Here is a 15318-nt window from a genome sequence, read left to right on the forward strand (position 1 = left end):
AATCGTTGCCCTCAGGAAAACCATCGTGAAGCAACAATGATGCTCTTTGGTGGCAACAAGTATTGTCATGATGGAAATATCCTTGGTTGTTTGAAAAATCATGAAGTCAAAAAGTGCCTTTACAGTAGGTTAACGCTACAATCCAAGCTGCTGGAGAAAAAGATACCAATCCATTGACAGAAGGAACGAGAATTTAATCTCTGCTTAATGTCAAGGAAATCTCTTCCAGAGTCAGGGGCAGAGTTGACTTCTGGCAAACTCCCTGGCACTCTGGGGGACATTGATTGGGTCATTTTGTTTAGCTTTGAATGTTTTTTTATAGATTCCCTAAATATTTGATGTTGGCTTTTTTTAACCTGGATAGCAAGTACCCATTAACATGTAAATATGTAGCATTCAAAGTCACAAATATTATGATTTTTTTTTTGCATAGAATTACAGACAGGATGTATTCCATTATGATTGCAATTATTTCAAGTGATTGTAGTGATAAATGTCCAGTGTAAATAATGAATGATAAGGTCATTTACTAAAAGAATATTTTTAGTATTTGACAAATTATTGTTTTTTTATTGAGCGAAGTAAAAAAAATCTCATTTGTGTTTGGTCCTATTGCATAGTTGTAATAATATAAATGTCAGTCTTCTGCTCGAATTGAATTTGGTCATTTATAATTTTTGGGACGATCCTGGTGAATTTTAAAATATCATTTTTTTACTACCAAAGCCAGTCAACACACACGCACACGCACAGTTTTTATGAAATGGCATTATACCCAACTGCTATGATTACTCTACCTCTAATGAAAGGAAATTAAAATTTAAAAAAAGCTTTCCAAATATATTTAATTATCATTTTTGCTGAGGTATGAATAATTTCTGCAGAGAGCACTCTTCTTCATATACATTAGCATACTGTAATGTGTAAATGACATGTCACTGATTCTCTGCAAATAATGTTAAGTTGTCTGAGCTTGCTCAAAGTTAAAGAGCTTAGTTAGTTAATAAAACAGATGTCTCATTCTTTGTTTATCTATTAGTGACAAGACAAATAAGGACTTTGGGTCACACTTTGTTGTGTACTTCTACCCTGCAGATCAAAGACTTAACTTATTTCTCAGCTTAAAATAAATATTAGAGAACATAAAGTATTCCAAGAAAAACACCACTTATATCGAACATAATAGTTCAACAAAACAACAACTATTCAGCTGCAAAAAGTCAAGAAGTTTCGAATTATGGAACCAGAAAAGCAATTAAAGTGTAACTAAACATTCAACAAACTTCTGACATGTCATAGTGACATGTCAGAAGTTTTGACTTGTGGGGGTTCGAGCACCGAGACCCCCACCAATCGCTAAAACGAAGCGACAGAAGTGCTTGTGTGAGCTCTCAACCGCTTAGTTTCTGTTTGGCTTTTTCCGGAAATCAATGTAGTGGAGTATGGGTTCAATAGAAAGTCTATGAGCCTGTACTCCGTTTCTGTTTGGCTTTTTCCGGAAAGCCGATGTAGCGAAGCTGCTGAGCGCTCGCACCACAATTCTGTCACTTCTTTGTAGCGATTGGTTGGGGTCTCAGTGCTCAGACCCCCACCAATCAAAACTTCTGACATGTCACTATGACATGTCAGAAGTTTGTTGAACGTTTAGTTACCCTTTAAGGAAAGCAAACGTCAAACAACAGTCACTATTATCAATAAGAGAAAGAAATTGCTGATGGAATCAGAATGATTTCTCCAGACAACATCTCAACATTTTTGTACTTGTCAAGTGCTTCTAAAAGTTAAGTTGCACCTTCTTTTTGGCACAAATCGTTTTAGGCAAATTTATCAATGAAGTGCGCCAAACAGATGTTCATGACTCAAATGGCGTGGCTTTGCTAAAAAAAAAAAAAGACAACCAAAGGGTGGTACAAAGTTAGACAGAAGTATCTAAAGTTGTACCAACTTCATCCTCCAGCATGTGCCACTGTGATAAATTTGGCACACTTAGTCTAATTCTAAGCTGTCTGTATTTAAGACACTTTTAGTAAATCTTCCCCATTGTGTGTAGTTTTTTTTTTTTGTTTTTACCCATTTGTAATTGTAGTAAACTAAGGCTAGGGCTCTATGGTAACTTTGATTGTGGTATAATAGTGTTAAAAACAATGCTACCCTTTAGGGAAATAAGTTTAAGTTCATGCTATGATATTCCAGTCCTGATATTATTTACAGCTGTATCTACACACTTTCAAAAGGTGGTGTTCAATCTGAAAGGAAAGACATTTACACACTGTAACACTGTATCGAACACCTGTCTGTCACAGAAAGTTGATGAAACAGTAAAAGCTTTATACAAAGGGTACCTGATATATTTGTACTTACCATAATATCTTTTCCAGCCCATTTACATTCATCTCTCCGAGTATTTGTTACAGGCCATGTAATCTAGTAGAGTTATAAAATAAGAAAGTAACTTTATAACATAGTACTTAGAAGAATATTAAAACATTAGGTATTTACATGCAAGCATAAAAAGGCTTTAAAGAATATCTATCTATCTATCTATCTACTCAAAAGGCAAGGGGACACTCACTACGTACGGAGAAAAAAAAGGTTTAATCTCTATAAGAACTGTGTATCTGTGGAATAGCCTACCCCAAGAGTCTGGTCACAGCAGGAACAGTAGATGGCTTAAAAAAGGCTTAGAAAATATCTAAGAATAAAAAAAATCTAAAGTGCCTATCTTAATGTATAGAATTCTTGTTTGAATGTTGATCCAGTCTGATCGACATTTGGGATAAGGAGGGAAGTTTTTTCATTAAAAGGGCAGATTGGTTAATGCCTTACGGGTATTTCTTTTTTTTTTTAACCTTCCTCTGGATTAATAATGCCAAAATAACGTTCATGACAAAAATAAAATCACAGGCACTCCAAGGCTGCCAGTGGCATAACTATAAGTGGAGCAGAAGAAGCAGTGCACATGGGCCTTGGTGCCTGAGCTGTCCCATAAGGGGAGCCTACTATTATAAATATTGTGTGATGGTTGAGGGGCCCTCTTACATATTGGCCATTGGGGCCTAGGAGCTTCAAGTCACACTACTGTTAGCAGCAATAGATTTAGATCAGATGCCGAGCAGTGAAAATTGTGTCTAACCTGAATATTTTGTATCTTTTTTCTTCCCTCTGTAAATGCGAGTGGGCTCTGCCTTGTGATCAAAGAGCTGTGTCTGTGGTCAGAGTTCAGATGTTTCCCTTATGCTATTCACGCTCCCATCGCACAGCACGCAGTCTCACAAACATGCAGCAGCATCCCCCTCTTTCCCATCCTCCCTGTCTTCTATTTACTGTATTACTGTTTGAGGATGAATTTTTAGTGAATGAAGAGGTTTCTGACAGTGCTCTGCCTTATGATGAAAACGACATTCTCCTAAATGATTGTGCCACATAAATATAGGAAACACAAATTGTGACAAAGTGGATTCAACATCTCCTGAGTGCATTGAGATTTTATGGAAGGATTCTGTTTGCATTATATCAATTTGCTCTGTACCAGTTATAACCCTGGGGTACAAACTGTATAAAACTAATCATAGCTCTTATATTTTTATTGGCAGATCCTCCTTACTTGAATAGGGTCCACAGTCACAGTCTAATGTCACTGTCAAATACCCCCAGATCTCTGCCAATTGGACAAACTAGAATATAGGATTTTAATTTGTTCTAACTTTTTTAACCCCTGAAGATACATAGTGTCCGGGTGCTTGCTCTTTCTAACTTTGTTAAGACAGGAAGTGTTAAAAACATCTCAAGGATAAAAACTTGACCATAGACATTATGTACAGTAGCTGCTGTTTGATAGCTTTCACCCCAGAATCACCTAGGAACGTGCATGCTTGGCAAAAATTATAGTTATTTAATGTCTGTACCCACCTTTTTATCCATAAGATGATTTTAATCATGGCAGGCTAGGTGTGCATGGCTTACTAGGCTGTATATTTGTATTTTGTTAAACTTACAAATTGGCAAACACCCTATGTATATTCCGTAGTGAATAGGATTGTACATAAGATATTTTATTGGTGCTTCAAGGAGTTGAGTTACATTAAAGTAAAATAATAAAATTGTTTTGCTTTTTAAGTTCATAAGAAAGATAAAATAAACATAAAAAAACATAAAAAATTGTAAAGTTACGTTTATAGTTCCCCACAGCTATATCTTAAAAGATGTCAGAATTTCTTGAGACATGAGACAACAATAATCCACTTTAGGATGGAATCACACATGCAGTTTTTGTGGTAATTTTTGAATGCAGTTTTTTGTGCCAAAGTTAGGAGTGGATCTAAAAAGAAGGAAAAGAATAAAGGAAAGACTGATAAGTCTCCTCTTTTTTGCATCCAGTTCTGTGTTTGAATAAAAAAGACTGCCATAAAAACTGCATGTGTGATTCCAGCCTAAACACCAATCCAACTGATTGAGGGGGGATATTAGGACGCTTTTAATTAAAACATAAATATCAATTGCCTAAAACCAAATGAATCCTCATCATAACTAAAGACCCAACTTTTCAGGTATAATACATACATGTTTATCTTGGCAAAATTCATGTCCAAGGCTGTTCTGTATCTTTAGTAATTTAATATGAAGGAAAGTCGGTGACATTTAAATCTCAAAGTACAAATCTGAACTTACTACATAAACTTGTAGGTTTGCTTGGTATTGTGCCATATAACAGGTATTTAGCTACAGATACATTGCTAATACAGTCTATGATTATCACTAGTCTTTTAATGCTACCTAAGCTCAGGACTTCTAGCAAAGTAAAAACGGCTTCGCACCCACTACAATATACAGAGATCCTCACAGTCAATTATTCATGCTTGTTGAAGAGCTTTTAGGAATTAGGTATAGAATAAAACATGATCCTCATTTAATACCACACTATGAATCTATTGGGAACCTTGGATAATGTAATATAAATAGAAGCAACAGGGAGTTTCAAAGCATAGTCCCAGAACAGATTATTTACATGTGATATTGAACAGATATTGGCTCTTGTATGGAATCCCGCAAGTAAAACACCTGGATGAAAATAAACCTTCATTAATTTTATTGGATTTTGCTTTTTTTTCCTGTGGCTGCAAAAATCCTTTTTCTTGATGTACATACAAGTTTCTGAGAGTTGTTAACTAAAGTTCAATTGCTTTCAATATTAAGAAGAAGCTTCTGGGCTTGTAAGAGTTTTTTTACTAGAACTTCAAAGAATAAAGGTTAAATGCAAACAGTATAAAAGGATTCTGTATGTTTTTGTAGTGTGGAAGACAACCGGAGTACCCCCACGCAAACACGAGAAGAACATACAAGCTCCATGCAGATGTTGTTCCTGGTTGGATTTGAACCGAGGACCCCAGTGCTGCAAGGCAACAGTGCTAACCACCATGCTCATATTAATTTAAAAAAATAAAAAAGATTTTACAATTGAAGTACCAAATTTCAATATGAGCTTAGTCCTGCTCGGCCAATCATCTATGGATAATAGCCCAATTAATATAAAGGCGAACCTTTTTAATTTACATGCAAGGCAAGCTTTTTAACGGTGCCCAAATTGGAGTTTGGGGACCGCCTTGGGCACCTGCTGGTTTGTCTTTCTTAGGAAATGTGTTATATGCCCTAAGTTAAAGGAGTTATCTGGGCAGAAAAAATTATCTTCAATTCAAGTATAAGTTTAAATAGAGGACACTCACTAGTATACATTTTTTCATTCTTGGATCGTCTCTATGTTTTACCATAAGCTTCTGGGCCGCTGGAATCTGGTAGATCTAGTTGCAGCTGTGTCTACCCAGATAACCCTTTAAAGGAGTCTATCCTGGTGACAGATTCCCTTTAATAGGGTTTTCTTAGCCTAAATTAATTTAAGCTTTAAACTAAGGGGAATAACATATTATTTTGTGTAATATCTAGCAACCCCCTGGGCCTGTTTGGCTCCAGCACACACAGATGCTAACTCTACTTACTAAACAACACTACACATTCCCCTTACGTATGCAGGGGATGCGTATGGCATGAAAAGGGAGTGGAGTTTTTTTTTATGTGTAGTTTAAAAAAAATCCATTACTTATGGTTTTAGTTTACTCACATTCTCCAATCAATAATTTAAGATTGTTTTAATGATAACATGTGTATTTTGCATGACAACGTTTTATATTTCATTCTACATAATCAGAGTAAACAATGTGACAGCACTAACTTTCATCAACCAGCACAACCTGTATAATCATATACAGGTCATGAAAAAATACATATTTTATATTTCCTTTGATCTTCAATGTTATAACTATGTAAATAATTAACAATGGATAAACAGGTATTTCACTAGGCATTTGACTATATATGAGCACTGTCTAGTTGCTGTAGATCAGCTGGATCCATATGCTGCTGTCCGTAAACTCTATTTTGACTTGTCACATTTAAAGAGTGTTAAAGTTGAAAGTGAGTTTCAGGAAGAGCCCTCAGACAGAATACTGGAATATGAAACATGAATAATGGCAATATGAGAGATCATGTTTTGTCTACATTATTATTATTCTTTCATGGCTGTCATAACATTCCTTTTGAATAACATTTTAACTATAAATGACTAAGTTATGACATTTCATAGCATAAGATCCTAATTTCGAGAAATATATTGTGCATAGGACTGCCTACTGACTTACTACTGACTTACTATAATAAACATGTCAAAGACGACATCATATTAATGTATTGACATACTTGACTGCCCACCCTGCACTCGCTATATGTCGTGTTAATGTTTATTATTTACCATACCTGGATACATTGGACAGAGCTTGTGCATTTATTGCTATCTTTATTTTTTTATATATACTGCTGGTGTTCATTTTGTCTCTCATTAAATGTAAGCATGCCCTAATTATTTTTGTTTTTTGTTTAAAGAATTGTGAGCAGCAGTGAATTTGGTTCTCATCCCTGATCATCTATGTGTACACTATTCATTCAATAATCATATTGCCATACTATGCTGATATTGTGCGAAGAAATAGCTTGTCCATGTCTATGACTAGGTTTCTGATGACGTGTATCCATATCAAAGAGGCAGTGCTATTACTCGGAGAGATTAATGAGACTAAATAAAAAATATACTACAATCTGAAGGTTGGATAATGGATGGGCACGTAGCTTGATGGTATAAAATAGTAATGCCAAGCTCTGGTCACATACAAAGCAACACCGTTTTATAAAATATTTATTAAAATAGGTGTCATGACTGTAAAATTGCTCTTTCTGGAAGCACAGTGTATCATATATAGCTGCCCATTGTATAGGTATAAGGCCTGTTACTGTCCACTATATTACATCACGTGTTAACAGAAGGAAGTTGACTGGACAGTTCTAGACGGAATGGAAAATCATCAGACTATGAGTGACCTGTCTTTTCAGGCAATATTTTCATCCATTTTGCAGATGTTGCGATTTCTCTATATGTTTGGATCATTGGAGTGGATCTGGGATCGAGGTCCAGTTCCCTGGCACCCATGCGACACATACCCATAGTGTTGCTTCCCTTAAATATATATACGAATGGTGTGTGTCTACTTTACTAGGCAATAATACTATGTCCAGGAAGTGGGGTGAAGAGTATTAATTTATAGACCCCAAGAAGAGGAATCACTTCTAGTTATATGACATGTTCCCTGCTGTGTTACTGTCCAGAATTACACTGACCTGTCAGATTCCAACAACCAAAGCAGCCAAAGTCACTGACCACTAATCCAACATTCTGAAGTCCTAGACAAGAATCTTCTCGTAATTTCATTCTGTGTAACAGAAACCAACTATATTCCAATAATGAATGGAAGTTTATCATGGCAACAAGATCATAACAAATGCCTAGCAACTAATGGAATTCCTCTCTTATCAAGTACAATACAATACCTTTTGATAATCTTTGATGTTAGCCAAGTTAAATGAAAATATGTGATCCTTAGCCCCAACAAATAGTCTTCCCCGCTCTTCATCTAATACGAATGTACTGTAACTCGAGCTGTTGGCCAATCCATTGAATGTGATTAAATTGTTGGAGTCCAGCATTTCTAAAACAAAAAATAGATTGAGAAAAAGTTATAAAATGAAAACAATGGTTTATTATTACAGGCAAAAAAAAAAATGTTTGAAAGTTATTGTTTTGCAGTCCTATATATGTTCTAATAATCATATACGATATAGCATTCGTCTGTACTTGGAGTAGCAGTTCTAAATGTATTTATAAAACACTGACTGCATAACAATTTACATACAAAACGGAATACAAATAGAATACATTTTAGTAGCTGTGAATGTAATAAATGGTTAAGTGAAAACTTCATAGAGCTATGAGTATTGAAAAGGCTATTGCCATGGAATTATGGCTATAATGAAATTAAGGGCAGAAAACAAATGGTCAAGCACTGGAGACCTTCAGATCATCCTAAATAAGGATTTCTAAACATGTATGTGTAACCTTCTGTGTACATATGCTGACCAGTTGTTACAAAGGTCACTTAGAGGATGTTCCTATAAGCCACAAGGGTCATTATGCCCTATTTGACCATGTCCCAAATGTTTGTAGAGCTCTGTATATCCTTATATAGAAATCTAGTGTAGAAAAATGTGTCCTTTGTTACTAAATAGTATAGTACATGATTTTAACTATTTAGGGTAAATAAAAAAGGTAAGAATGTAGAAATGCACAAAAAGAGATTTGCACATATTCATGCGACACTTCTTATTACCTGATTCAGAGCAAAACTAGTAATGCACATAAGACCTGCCCATAAACATGAAATCTCAGCTCAGCGGAACGTGTCTGCTTATTTCAATGGGGAGAGAGAGATAAGTTGCTGTCTGACATTTTAGCAACAGGTTCTCCTCCAGCAGAAAAAAAAGATTGAGCATGCTGGATTTCAACGTGTGCTGTTGGGGGACAGGTATTGAAGTCCCCATACAAAAGTTAGAGCGTTAGCTGTTTTTTTGCCAGTATCTTTAGATACTGAGATAGGACACTATATATTGCATTGTTCTCCGTTTTATTTTCATAGCTTTATGACTAAGATTCTAAAAACATTAAAAAAAACTAAACTAAAATTATAATATCAATGGGTAATCCTTTAAATTATACCTACATACAGCTGGCCAGATGCTAAACTTCTTAACATGTTCCTCTACACCTTAACACGTGTAATATCATTTGACCAAAGGTCTTCAATCCTATAAAATTTCTACCCAAAATATCAGTTGTGTTAATAGTGAGTATGGGATGGTATTATATCTTAGATCCCCTTATAACAAAAAAAAAAAAAAAAAAAAAAAAAAAAAAAAAGGATATTTTAGATCCCCTTATTATAAAAAAAATGTTTTATACTCAAAGCGACATACAAATTATTTAAAGGAGTTTGAGAATAAAAGGCAAATTTATGACAAAATGGCTGCTGTCAACCATAATTCTTTTGTGTTTCACCTTTTGTATGTCCATCATTGATGATTTGAAGTTTCAAAGATAAATGTCACCTTCGTCAAGTACTTTTATTTTGTTAATTTAAATCAGAAATAACTTATTTCCATATCAAAAGCCATCTCTGTATCTGCAGTGGCCTAGCTGTCTAGGAGGACAATAAGAAATTTCATGCGTTTTTGGCTCTGCCAAAAATTTCATAATCAGAAGGACTGAATCAAGGAGAACTAGGGTACGATTTTATCTCGACCAATTCATAGTAAAAGGGTTTCTCTTCATGTAAAGCGAGAAGTGGAATAACATTGTAAATTAAAAATGACACTATAATTAGGAAATACATTAGTGATTGTGTTACATTTACATTCTGATAGATCTGTAGAACTAGGTAAGGAAATGTACAAGACTGCAGTCCCGCATGTATAAAGCAAGAGAACATATCTAGTGATATAAGACATATGACATGACTTCCACGGTTCTTTGTTCTAATATTGTCTTGCATGCTGACCCTTTTCATGACCTTGGATTTCATGCCACCTTATCTGCACATGTCACAAAGTGTTTCTGCCTTGTCATCACGTATGTTTTACTTTCATCAATGTACTATAAGCCCTACAGAGAACAAGAATACTTCTCCGATACCGCATAGCTTGAACATGTACTCAGCTAGTTTTGATGTATGAAGAAAGTTATAAAAATACTTGGAAGATGTAAATATTGCCGAGCAGTTTTAGATTATGTAATAAGGACCTTTAAATCTATGTCCATGTATGGATTAAAATGTAATTATGTATACAGTAGTGGGTCCTTTCTTGCTTATTGTGTGTAGCTTGTTGGTCTTTTGAATTTTTTATTTAAATTGGTTATTGAAGAAAATTGCACTAAATTTTTAAACATTATTTCAGAATTATTAACACAGTCCTAGGACCTTTATAATTGTCATATCTTATTAATTGTAATAAACAATGTCCTCAATATGCCACTGTTTAGCAGAAGACACAGTAACAGGAACATTAGGCTGTGTTCACACTAATGCCATGGCTCTCCTTGCTAACGGAGCCAAAGCAGCTATAATGATTTTGTTTTCCTAAATGATCCTTTTGACTTGTAAAGGGGACCACCAGGTTTTCATCAGGGTTCTAGTATTTTTCACGATTAGCTGTGTAGACGGCTCTATTCTTGAAAATACTGGAATTCCTAAAGGAAACAGCATTTGTGAACAGAGCCCAACTTGGAAGATTTCCATGGAGCAGACTAGCAGGGAACTTGCCTAAGTGCTGGAGTGTTTTTATACATTTGAAGGCCGCTTGAAATTTCAAGATGTGACAGTAATTAGCACGCACTATGACCACTATACATCTACAACCACTAAATGTTTACAGTCTTCTCAATATTTCCATTTTTTTTTAAATTCAAACCTACATTAAATTACCATACACATTACTGTTGTTTTTGTTGTTTAAATGTCACTGTAATGTTTTCAGCATCAATTTAAATAAAAAATAAAAAAACAAACAAGAGAGAGTTTCCCAAGTCAAGGACCATGCATTGTATTATTCTTTTCAGGCAAAAAAGGAACAAACATTTTGAAATACTAGAAAGATCCTTCCTCTAATATGGTGTTGTGTCTAGAATGTGCTGTACACAAGAGTTCATAAAAAGTCCATATGCAGCTGTTTCATTGTTCTGATTCCTGATCATTTCACAGTGGCCCACAAAGGACAATGACTACAATGCAATTTGTCAGGCAACAAGGATCTATCAGATACTGCATAGCAATACAACCCTGACTCCCTTCTTCCAGTTTTAACTGGGCAAGCTCAGCTTGAGAAAGGCTCTAGTGGAGAGAGCTGAAACGTCGCACTTGGGGTTAATAAAGTACCCTCTTTTTCACTAATTTCTATGGTGTGCTGCCTATTTTTTTGGGATTTCTGTTGATATTGAGAGCTTGGTCTGCTCCCTGGGGCCTGCACCCACATCCTTTAACCGGTGCTGCTGGATCTTTTTCTATATATATATACAGTTAGGTCCAAAATTATTTGGTCAGTGACACGATCTTCATAAATTTGGGCTCTGCATGCCACCACATTGGACTTGAAATGAAACAACTGAGATGCTATTGAGGTGTAGACTTTCAGGTTTAATTCAAGGGGTTGAACAAAAATATCCTGTGAAACGTTTAGGAATTGCAACCATTTTTCTAAACAGCCTCCTCATTTCAGGGGCACAAAATTAATTGGACAAATTAACATTACCATAAATAAAATGTCTTTTTTTTGTTTTCTTTAACACAATTTTTATTAAAGGTTTTTCAAAGTTATACAAAAATAAACAAGACATTAACATTGGAAATATTGAAATGTTTTTTTCCAAATTTATGAGATCGCAAAAAGCATAAAGATTTAAAGTTAATCTAATAGTCAGTATACACATACATGTATTAGAAACATACTGGGTACATAATAAGATAATCATAGTGTCGTTAATTAATAATGTAACGAGAGTTGAACTTCCATAAGTTTAATTTTTACTATTTTACACCTTTCCAATGTAAAGAAAAACAAAAACAAAAAAAAGACAAACATAAAGTCCCTGCTCTAGGATTTAGAATATACATAAGGACCCTAATACACTTTTATGAGGTCTTTCTATAAAGGAAGCTGTGAGCCATTAAAAGCAAGCCATTTAGACCTTTTTTTTTTTTTTTAATACTTTGTAGAGAATCCTTTGCAGGAAACGACTGCCTAAAGTCTGGAACCCATGAACATCACCAAACGCTGGGTTTCCTCCTTTGCGATGCTTTGCCAGGCCTTTACTGCAAGTCTTCAGTTGTTTCTTGTTTATGGGTCTTTCTGCCTTAAAGAGGCTCTGTCACCACATTATTAGTGCCCTATCTTGTACATAATATGATCTGCGCTGTAATGTAGATTACAGCAGTGTTTTTAATTTAGAAAAACAATCATTTTTGATGGAGTTATGACCTATTTTAGTTTTATGTTAATGAGTTTCTTAATCGCGAGATTATGCTTGCCTTGCTGTAAATCTCAAACAAACGCTACAGAAGTGTCAGGATTCGGAATAGACATCACATCCTGGCTGGAGGTAATGTATATTCACGACCAGGACACTTGAGTAACGTTATAGTGTGTTTATGTGGCTGCACATCGTGTTCTAGTAAGAACACGTTGCTGCTGTGTAAATTAATGGAGAGAAGTGTATGACGCCGATTGGTCACTGATTGATCAGCGTCATACACTTCTCTCCACAACGCCCACTTGGTCAAAAAGTAAAACACGCCCAGTTGTCCATTAAGAAACTCATTAGCATAAAGCTAAAATAGGTCGTAATTCCGATAAAAATGATAGTTTTTCAAAATAAAAAAACACTGCTGTAATCTACATTACAGCGCCGATCACATTATGTACAAGATAGGGCACTAATAATGTGGTGACAGAGCCTCTTTAAGTTTTGTCTGAAGCAAGTGAAATGCATGCTCGATCGGGTTGAGATCTGGTGATTAACTTGGCATTTGTAGAATATTCTACTTCTTTGCCTTAAAAAAACTCCTGGGTTGCTTTCGCAGGATGTTTTATGTCATTGTCCATTTGTACTGTGAAGCGACGTCCAAATCAACCTTGCTGCATTAGGTGGAATCTGAGCAGAAAGTATATCCCTGAACAGTTCAGAATTTATCCGGCTGCTTCTGTCTTCAGTCACATCATCAATAAACACTAGTGACCCAGTGCCTTTGGCAGCCATGCATGCCCAAGCCATCACACAGCCGCCACCATGTTTTACAGAGGATGTGGTGTGCTTTGGATCATGAGCCGTTCCAAGCCTTCTCCATACTTTCTTCCTCCCATCATTCTGGTACAGGTTGATCTTAGTTCCATCTGTCCATAGAATGCTGTTCCAGAACTGGAATTGTTTCTTTAGATGTTGTTTGGCAAAGTCTTATCTGGCCTTTCTATTTTTGAGGCCGATTAATGGTTTGCACCTTGTGGGGTATCCGTATTTGCGCTCATGAAGTCTTCTCTTTATGGTAGGCTTAAATACGGATACACCTACTTCCAGGAGAGTGTTCTTCATTTGGGTAGATGTTGTGATGGAGTTTTTCTTCACCATGGAAATGATTCTGCGATCATCCACCACTGTTGTCTTCTGTTGACATCCAGGCCTTTTGGAGTTCACAAGATCCCCAGTGCGCTCTTCTTTTTTTCAAGAATGTACCAAACTGTTGATTTGGCCACTCCTAATATTTGTGCTATCTGTCTGATGGATTTCTTGATTTTTTTCAGCCTAATGATGGTCTGTTTCACTTTCATTGAGAGCTCCTTTGACCTCATGTTGTGGGTTCACAGCAACAGCTTCCAAATACAAATGCCACACCTGGAATCAACTCCAGACCTTTTACCTGTTTAATTGATGATGGATTAACCAGAGAATAGCCTATGCAGCCTATTAAATCGATTTTGAGATAATTGTCCAATTAACTTTGGTCCCTTGAAAAGAAAGCAGCTACATATTAAAGACCTGTAATTCCTAAACTCATTAAAATTAGGATGTGAATACCCTCAAATTAAAGCGGAGAGTCTGAACTTTAAGCCCATATTGATTATATAACTGTATATTCAATACATTTTGGTAAACAGCTAAAATCCCAAAACTTGTGTCACTGTCCAAGTAATTCTGGACCTAACTGAGATAGATAGATAGATAGATAGATAGATAGATAGATAGATAGATAGATAGATAGATAGATAGATAGATAGATAGATAGATAGATAGATAGATAGATAGATATGTGATAGATAGATAGATAGATAGATAGATAGATAGATAGATAGATAGATAGATAGATAGATATGAGATAGATAGATAGATAGATAGATAGATAGATAGATAGATAGATAGATAGATAGATAGATAGATAGATAGATAGATAGATAGATAGATATACACACAAATTATAAATACTTTGAAGCAAAGAGATATAGTCACATGCCTATCTTAAATCTCACTTCACTGCTTCTTTGGTCAACATATTTTGTGCCAAGGTTCATACATAGCTGTGTTTAATACAGTCTGATTTACAAAGCATAGTATATTTTTGCCTAAACCTTTGAAAGACAGACAATATTTATATAGATCTTACACAAATTGCTCCCTTTTTTAAATCAAATTCCACACTCCATAAACTATGCCCGCATTTTCTAGATGAAAAAAAATAGAGTAAGTTGCTATTATGTGCTGACAGTCAACAAAACAGTCACACTTCTCTCTTCTTTGACATACTACAGGTGTATTTTTAGGACAACACTGGCTAGAGAATGTATAGGCCCTATACATTCTCTAGCCAGAGTTTGATTTGCTGCACCATATCTATCCTGTTAACTGGATCGCTCCTGCTTGTCAATATAAGGCTTAGGGTAATAGAAGAATATTAGGGAATTTATGTAAATGCATTTTGTTAATAATAGAGAGAAGATGAAAAAAAAAACATCAAGACTTCACTTTACAGTAAAGCCACTTCACACAGTAGTATTTAGGTCAGTATTTTGCATCAGTATTTATAAACTAAAACCAGGAGTGGAACTTACACAGAGAAAAAGTATAATGGAAAGATTTCTACCTCATCTGTGTTATGGACCCACTCCTGGTTTTGGCTTCCAAATACTGATGTGAAATATTGACTGAAATACTGCAATGTAAAAGAGGCCTAAAAGTATTTTTCTGAGTTTATCACCTTTTGTGAGGACTGATATTCATCAATGTCTTTAACATACTGACATTTATGAATTATGTAATTCCATCTGGTAACAGTGATGGAAGGTCTC

At 35.3% G+C, this 15318-nt stretch overlaps 1 protein-coding gene across 1 annotated transcript in view; it reads right to left on the bottom strand.

Moving 5' to 3' along the window:
• The window catches only part of SEMA3A (semaphorin 3A), a 239240-nt gene that overhangs the window by 164510 nt on the left and 59412 nt on the right, over positions 1-15318 (bottom strand). Inside the window, exons 2-3 of the mRNA XM_075857367.1 lie at positions 7930-8087; positions 2362-2424 (exon numbers count right to left, since the gene is read on the bottom strand). Coding sequence (XP_075713482.1) covers positions 2362-2424; positions 7930-8087 — 221 coding nt within the window. The remainder of the gene's footprint in view (positions 1-2361; positions 2425-7929; positions 8088-15318) is intronic.

Source organism: Rhinoderma darwinii, chromosome 3, assembly GCF_050947455.1.
Source record: "Rhinoderma darwinii isolate aRhiDar2 chromosome 3, aRhiDar2.hap1, whole genome shotgun sequence".
Lineage (NCBI taxonomy): Eukaryota > Metazoa > Chordata > Amphibia > Anura > Rhinodermatidae > Rhinoderma > Rhinoderma darwinii.